Source organism: Alligator sinensis, unplaced genomic scaffold (assembly GCF_000455745.1).
Source record: "Alligator sinensis unplaced genomic scaffold, ASM45574v1 scaffold784_1, whole genome shotgun sequence".
Lineage (NCBI taxonomy): Eukaryota > Metazoa > Chordata > Crocodylia > Alligatoridae > Alligator > Alligator sinensis.
This window is the reverse complement of record NW_005842318.1, coordinates 779,627-788,251: the sequence shown is the minus strand read 5'-3', so window position 1 is coordinate 788,251 and position 8,625 is coordinate 779,627. Positions and strand designations below refer to the sequence as shown.

Below are 8,625 nucleotides of genomic sequence, written 5' to 3'. Positions count from 1 at the left end.
GGTCAGAGCTGCAAATAGCGCCCCCTGGCATCAGGGCAGTAATAGGCAGTCTCCCACACATATCTGTTGTCACTCAAAAAGTTGTAAGTCGAGGACTGCCTGTAGTCTAGTTCGATTCAATGGGAGTACTCAGCAGTGTTCATTTCAAATAAGATAATGCCCAAGCAATAGTGTTAGACAGATGAGCCCTATGCTTTCAGTGGAGTTACTCAAGACTTTAAGAAGAAATGAAAATCAGGCTTAATAAACCTTAGTCATAGCTGTGACAAGCTAAAGTCAGCAAAACATTTCAAGAAAAAAATAAAAAATAAGCATTTTTTCCTCATAAATGTATTTAATACTCGTGAAAAATATCAAAATGTGCCCTTGCTTCTCTGTTTATATGCCTTAATCCTGTTTCCAAACAGCAAATTAGGGATTAATTCAGAGCAACAGCAATCTTTAAACCCATTAAATGTGGACTCTCTCCTTTGGGAGGGGTAAAACCGGGTAAATTGTTTTAAAATATAGCGTGATTTATGAAGAAATTTTAATTCATTATACCCCTTGAACCAGTTCTGGACACATTATTCACTCAATTCTCTTTCCTGCCTGTCCTCCTCCAACTGGACCAGAATAGCCATGTAGATTCTGTTTGCATGTAATTGCACAAATTTCTCCTGTGGATTAGGGTGAGGGAGATGAGGGGATGGAGACTAGAGGGATCTAAATTTAGGAGAATTATAACTCATTTAGATTAAAATTGCATTTAGATTAAAATTGTATTAATTATTTCTCTTCAATTTGAGTTCTGAACACAGTTAAAAAATAAAAGTATTTAGATCTATTTTGTTAAAAAATAGAATTCAGTTACCATTCTCTTCCCAAGAGGAGGTCCAAAAACTCCCTTCCTCCTTTTATCCAATTTTGACATGATAATATTCTGTGTCTGAGCTGCAGTAGTTTGTGCTGAGAAGTTAATAAGAAGTGGCTTGTAGACATTTTTATTCAAGTGATTTAAAAGAAAATTCTGCAAGGATGGCAAAGAGAAAAAAGATTGAACTACCTATGTATATAAACCTGATATGTTAAATCATTTCAGTAAATGTCACATGATTACTATTTTATTGTCAGTCATTTTTATAACAACTTCTCAAGTAATTCATTTTAACAGTGATAAGTGATCCCTGAACATTAACATATAGAACTTTTAATTAATACTATTTAGATAAGTCAACGTTCTCAGGATAATGCAAAGCAAATTTTTCAGAAATAGGACACCTACATCATATCACGGACTTTTCATAAAATTTTCTCAGATGAACTATGTAATTATATCACACAAATTTAATTCAAGATTATGTCATTATAGTATAGCATTTTATAATATTAACTTGATCTAATTGATTTAACTTGTATTACTTGCATATGCCTAGTTCCACTTTATACAAAAGGATCCACAAGTATGAACCTTTATGTCATTGGCTTCAATGAAACTTCATGCAGGCTTAACAGCACATGCTTGCAGTTACACTTGGAAGTACTGGGACTCCCAGAATAGCAAAAATATATAACCACACTCAGCCTTATTTACTATATTCATTCCAGGAAAGCCAAAAGCCAGACTCTGGAAAAAACTCCCTCCAGAGGTGGTGAAGTCACCTACCCTGGAGGTTTTCAAGAGGAGACTGAACAGTCACCTCGCTGGGGTCACCTAACCCCAGTTGTCTTCCTGCCTAAAGCAGGGCAGGGACTAGACCCAATGATCTGCAAAGTCCCTTCCAGCCCCTAACAATCTATGGATCTATGAATCTATAAAAAGATGACAAAGGAAATAATCAGAGAGAGGTAGTTAGTAGTGTTAGTCTGAAATCAGGCAGAAGGCAGGGAAGGGTAGCAAGTTAGAGACTAATTCATAAAGAGAAAATAATCAAAACATCATTTTTCTTGAGCATGCTTTGGAAAAGTTTTTAAATCATTAAATTTAGGCCAATTAATCTTGGGGCATGTTTATTATTAACTACATTTTACTTACCATAAAAATAAACAAACAAAGAAATAGAATTTCAAGACAATAAAACTAAAGGCCCCTGCAGACGTGCAGGTAAAGTTGCAATGGGATCTGATATGCAAACTACAGAATCATACTTCCTGCCATGCCACACATGCATAGCAGAAGGAACAACTGTCGAATTGCACATCAGATCCCACTATACTTTATCACAATCCTGTGCTCCCCCTGCACCGGCTCCTGTGGCTGGGAGCCCCCTTGTAGCAAAACCCCGTTTTTTCTTCTTTTTTTTTTTTGTATTTATTTTAAAATGCATTCCCTCCCCTTCCCCAACCATTTCTGACCTTTTCTCTCCCTCTCTATTCCCTATAGATAAGTATAAGTGAGCTCAGACTTAGGATAAGCTTGAAACATTTTTATTTTGGTAGCAAATTTTTGGTTTTGGATATCCACTGTTTTATATTGCATTATTATTAGGTTTGTACTGATTCTTACTGTTGTATATTGTATTATTATCATTTTTGTATTGATTTTTATTGTTTCATATGGATATTGTATGGTTTAGGCCTATGTCTGTAAGTGAACCAAGCTCATATCAAGTTTCCATTTTATATGTCAAGCCTCCACCTTCTGTCCTCTGCCTGGGCATCCCATGTTGCAACTGTATGAGTCACGTACCCCTCCCATGTAAATTGGTTCCCGGATGAATGAGAATGATTGGGAATGATTGAAATACAATGGTAGCAGGCCTCTACTGAATGGCCTGTAATGACTGGGCCATCACCTCACATTGATTCATCCAGGAACCATGGACCTCACCCAGGAACAGAGACAAGACCAGCATTTGAAAGACAAAAAACCCTACAAAACCAGCAACTCTCACCATTACAGACACCTGAAACTGCACATCCCTGCATAGAGCACACATGCTCAGTACGCCAGGGGCTGACCCTTGCCTGGGCATGCCTCCTGTCACTAGGGTCACACAAGGTCTGCCCCTATAAAAAGGGGCAGTGAAGACAGACCCAGTGGGACGCCCTCTCCATTTGGACCAGCAACATGCCACACCACCTATCCACCCAGAGGCCCTGCCGGTGACCCCCCTCTGGACAACACCTACCGGACAAGGACAATCTTTCCAGCCTGGATAGATAGATATTACCTGCACACCTCCTCCTACAATTAGGACTCTCTTTCTCTCTCTCTCTCTTTCTCTCCTCCTAGACTTCAGTGGACTTCAGCCCCCCTTAGCTCTCCCTCCCATTGTGTGTGTGTGTGTGTGTGTGTGTGTGTGTGTGGGTGGGTGGGTGCAAGGGCAACCAATTTGGCATTGTGTCACCATCTCCCCTGTTCAATAAAACCACTGTCATTTGCAACCCCGAGTTTGCTCATGTTTTACTGAATCCCAGTCCCTTCCTTATCTTAAATTCCAGCCTCATTCTCTCTCTCTCTCTCTCTCAGCTCTAGCCCCGACTCCTCTCCACTAGTTTCCCAATCTCCTCTCAATTCCTGCCTTTTCCCTGTGACTTTCTGCTGCCTTCCTCCGCTTTCCTGCTGCCTTGTCACCTGCTGCTTTTCCTGTGATTTTCTGCTGTCCGTCTCTATGTTTTCAGGCTTTCCCTGCACCTTCTGTAATCCTCCCCCTGCCCCCTGCAGCTTCCCAGCTCCTCTTAGCTGTCCTGCAGTTTTCTCCAGCAGCTGGTCCCTGCAACTTCTCTAGCTGCCCCAGAGCCATCCTCTGGCTCCCCACACCCAGAGGCCCTCTTTAAAACCCACATTTTCCCTTAGTCCCATTTTCCCTGTCCCCATCTGCCTTTTCAGCTCCCCCGTAGCTCTGGCTCCAGTCCCAGACTCTGTGCCAGCATGCTTCCCTGTTCTGCAGGCTTTGGGTGTTGTCTTTTAATCAATTAGATCAATTAACCTAAAGTTACCTTCAGCCTCAGGTTTTCAGCCCAGGCCCCTCTAGTTTACCGGTTCTAATCCCGGTCCCAGTGACTTTCATTTCCAGTAACTTTAAGTCCTTACACTTCTACTTTCTTACCTTAACCTTTCCCCAGGTATCCCAAGTACACCAAGCATATACATACATACACATCACAACACCCAACTTAGGAATTCACTTGTGTGTATGCGTAGGTGGGTGGTATGTGTGTGAATTAGTGAATACGCATATATATACATATATAGATATCATTGTGTGTGTGGTATATGAATTAGTAATCCACATATGTGTATTGAATGTGCAGGTGTTGGTAACTGGTAACTGATTCTGTCTAAATTTGGTGTGTGTAGCATGTATGAGCTTAAACTGGTGATAGGTGTGCATGAACCTAAACTAGTTATTTTGAACGTGCGTGTATCTGAGTGTGTGTGTGTATGTGTATATATATAAACTTTTATATTTATATTTATATTTAAAAGTTTATATATATAAATAAATAAAGTATGGCATTGTGTGCATGATATATGAATTAGTGATCTGTGTTTAACTTCTGGGGTGTATAGTGTATGTGCTTGAATTGGTAATAGGTATGCATGTGCCTAGGCTGGCTTGAATGTGTATGTGCCTGAGCTGGCAGTGTGCATGTGTATGCACCTAATTGATTTGTGTTTTGTATATGTGCAATTGTGTCACACCCTCCTGTCTAACAGCACAATATTGAGATCCTGAGAGTTGGCCTGACCCCTCAGGGTAACACTCTCAGCTGCCGGGGCTCCCACCTACAGAGATGCACCTACCCACATGTTCAATTAATTAAATCATAGGAACCAGCCACAAAGTTATTACACATTTTTTGAGGAATGACTTTGTGGCTTATTCCTTGTTTTATGATGCCATTAATTGCTTTAACATGTGATCAGGTTACAATTTAAGATACAATTAACTGGTTAATCATGCCTGAAGTGTAATGTGTGGCAGGGGCCTAAATGTTGCATCAGTTACAAAACTAACAGTAATATGCTAAAATGTTTAAAATCACAGATACATTATGTTCTAATTAAGCAATAAGTTAAGTAAATATTTACTCTGTTCTTAAATATCAAAGTAGGCACTTCACATTATTATAGTAGTTGCCAGTTTTGGGGTACATGAAGTAGTTGAAGGAATGTCTTGCCAGTGCAGGGCAGAACAGTCCAAGGAAAATAGCCAGGGTTTGGCACTGGAATTTATCCTACCTCTCCATCTACAGGCAACATGTGCCCTTATCTGGCATGTGCTGTCCATAGCAGTCTACAATGCCAAGGCCAGATTATGCCTCCAGGCCTACATGTTTTATAGGAATGTACCCTCACAGCAGAAGGCAAGATATTGTCCAAATCTAATAGGCAATTGCTGTGTAACAAAACTCCCCTGAAATACTAATAAACTATTACAAATGCCTGATTACCATGGAGCCCCCTACACAGAAAGTCAAAGTCGCCCTTGCTGCTCTGGGATGTACAAGCACAGCTACTAGGAGGTGTTGCAGGGCACTACAGTGCCTGCTCCTTTAAGGGCTGAAATTGCCTAGGTAGAGAGCCCTAGCAGTCAGGCAGGAACCCCACAGGTGCAGGTTACTGTGGCAGCAGACCTAAGGAGGGAATTAGCCTGCAGCTGGTCAGCTGACCAGAAGAGGCAGATCCCTGGGCCCAAATAAACCCCAGGGCTGGGACTAGAGTCGGTCCCCTGCCGGCAGCCAAAGGGGAAGGAGCCTCCAGGGAGGAATTGCCCAGAGATGCTGCAGCTGCCTGGTATGCTGCACTTAGGGCTAATGGGGATCCAGGAGCTCACCAGGTACCCTTGACTACTAGGCACTTAGTGCCAGGGAAGAAGTTTGACAGGATTGGCATGGTCAAGGAGCCCTAGGGGTATCACAGCCATCCTTGGGGACCCCATTCCATGACAGGAGGCCACACATAACCCACAACAGGTCCCTAGACCCTAGCTGATTGTCACCTGTACATCTGAGCAGCAACACTGCATAGTACTAGTTACTGGTTTACATTTTTGACAAAAGGCTGACAAAACCAAGATTTCTGTTTGATGAATTAGAACTGATTACACCTTTTCTTCATGCAAATGAGGATCCTTTTCCTGCTGTCCAAAGAATATTCTTTTAATAATAAACTGACAAAATTAAAATGAACAAAACACCACTCATCCCTGAAGATGAAGAAATACTCCAAATAGTGATGAGTCAGTCATTGCAAAATCCTAATAAAATTTGCACTCAGCTACACAGTCTGGCTTATCTCTTAAAGACAGATAAAATAATGGCTGCCTCTAGATGTACTCATTTGTGTTCTAATAAGAATGCTCCAGTGTTGCCTCTCTGTCACGTGTATTAAGCACCCCCCATATTTCAAAATTTCAAAATGACTGTGGGGGTGCTTTAACTAAACCTTGTCAAATAAGCTTTAGTTAAATCACCCCCGTGGCCATTTTTAAAATGTGGGGGAGGGCCGAATTCATACGACTGTGAGCCGTTTTAATTAGAGTAGCTGTCCAGGAACTGCTCTAATTAAAATGCCCCCCACCACCTCCGAGCACATGTATAAGCAGCCAATGACTACAGCGCCTGTGTGCAGCCCCTGAGCCAAACAGCATGTGGGCTGCACAATGCCAGTTGGACTCTGCTGCCCTATAGTAAATGCTGCCACTTTACCAGGACCGTAAGAAACAATATTTAACCTCCGAGGCTTCCTAAGTGGTTCCTGCTAATTTAGGAAATTGATTCTCCTTGTCTTTAGCCACAATTTTATCTGGAAGGCTAGACTGGAGTCTGATGGAGCTACAGTGTAGTACCCCACAGCCCCTTAGGATTGTCTTTTAACCCTCACTTAAGGTTGATTACTGAGGTTTTCTACAGGGATAAGAACTAACGTCATATTGTTCCCATGGGTTCTCGGCTTATTTGCCTCTTCAAGCACTGCCCACCCCTCCTCTCTCCTCTCTTCCTGCCTTTTGTATTCAAGTTACTCTCCCCATTTGAGACACTGCTCTGTGCATGTCCTTTCACAGCATCTAATGAAGTGAGCTCCAGGTTACAAAAGCTTAGGTTTTATGAATCTATAATTCAGTTTGTCTATAAATTGCAAATCTGCCCTGCCTTCTGCTTGACCTCAGCTACATAGCTCTATAATTTCCTGTCATTTACATGGATAACTTTGCTAGGGAATACAGATTTATTACATTTTAAAAAAAATGTAGGCAGTTCTTAAGATCAGCAATTCAACTCTAAAAAGATTTCTACTTCTAAATTATTACAAAGTATTTGTAGGTGGAAGACAGGGTAGACATGCACTTTATAGACTGAATCAGAGATGCATAAGCTTTTGTAAGCAAGAGCTCACTTCATCAGGTGCTAATTTGCATCAGAAAGCTTATACTCAGTTAGTCTATAAAGTATTCTTAATAATGGAATGGACGAAATACTATACAGCTAGGGTACATGTTTCTAATTTATACATTTATTTTTGTATTTTTTTTAATTACTTAAAGGCGAACAAAATCTCTCTCTCTGCCACAAACATAAACCGTCATGAATACTCAAATAGGGATCTTCTGCAATAAGTAGTGATAGACTATTGGAAATTTTAATACACTATACATCTGTATTGAAAAAACTTATGCTTTTTTCTGTAGTTTAAAAGTTAACTGTAGAATGAATGCATTTAATTATTTTTCTTTCCCAATACACTGGGGTTTTTTTCAATATCTATAACCTCAATAGATTGAAAAATCTTGGTTTTCTACCTTGTAAATTTTACACTAACAGATTATATTATTATATGAACAGATTATCAAGAAATCTGAGATTTGACATAGCACTATATAATATGCAATAGTTCTGTTCTGGCAAAGAACAAATCATAAACTGTTTTGTCGGTCAGGCTCTCTGGTATATCACTAATGAACCTAAACATAATCATTTCAGGTAGAATTTGATGCCTAACATCCCCATTTTACCGGACTCCTTGAATTAGAAAAATACTATAGAAATAGTATATTAGAACTTTAAGGGCTACTTCTTCTTATAATAGCAGCAACCAGATACTACAATATAAGTTCTATAAAGCATTTTGGTGATATCAATAAACTATAACAAAAAAACTTTAGGCTGCAAGTCCGAAAAGGACATAAGTAGGTGCTCAACTTTAAAATCAACTGGAATTTACAATGTGCTTTGTTAAGCAGAGCACCTAGATGGAATTTCCTTAATCACATATGTTTTTCATGCATGACACATTAGTATATTACAATTTAAATAATAGACCTATACACTGGATTCCCATCATATCTTCTTTGCAAATCCCACATTCAGATGGCATTCTTACATTTGTATCTCACCACCATTAGGGATGACCACCAAATTTGAAAGTTTGATGAGATGAGATGCAAATCTTTTCTTCCTGTCTTCCCAGTTGCACTGGATAAACAAGGCAGTGGTATTTGAAATTTAATGAAAATGTGGTGAATTGGTCAATCTAAATGTTAAAAAACATAGCACTAGCATTATCCATAGTTTTGCTTCATAATATCCATTCATTGGCTTTTTACTTTGCTTTGATCAACAGTTTTGTCAGTTTATTCCTTACCCTACATATTTTAAACAATAAATAGCTTAAGTTTTAAAACTTACTTACAATAATAT

The 8,625-nt window shown here is 39.7% G+C and overlaps 1 protein-coding gene across 1 annotated transcript in view; it reads right to left on the bottom strand.

Moving 5' to 3' along the window:
- The window catches only part of DNAH7 (dynein axonemal heavy chain 7), a 214,406-nt gene that overhangs the window by 81,513 nt on the left and 124,268 nt on the right, over positions 1–8,625 (bottom strand). The window contains exons 36-37 of the mRNA XM_006028533.2: positions 4,158–4,170; positions 854–1,009 (exon numbers count right to left, since the gene is read on the bottom strand). Coding sequence (XP_006028595.1) covers positions 854–1,009; positions 4,158–4,170 — 169 coding nt within the window. The remainder of the gene's footprint in view (positions 1–853; positions 1,010–4,157; positions 4,171–8,625) is intronic.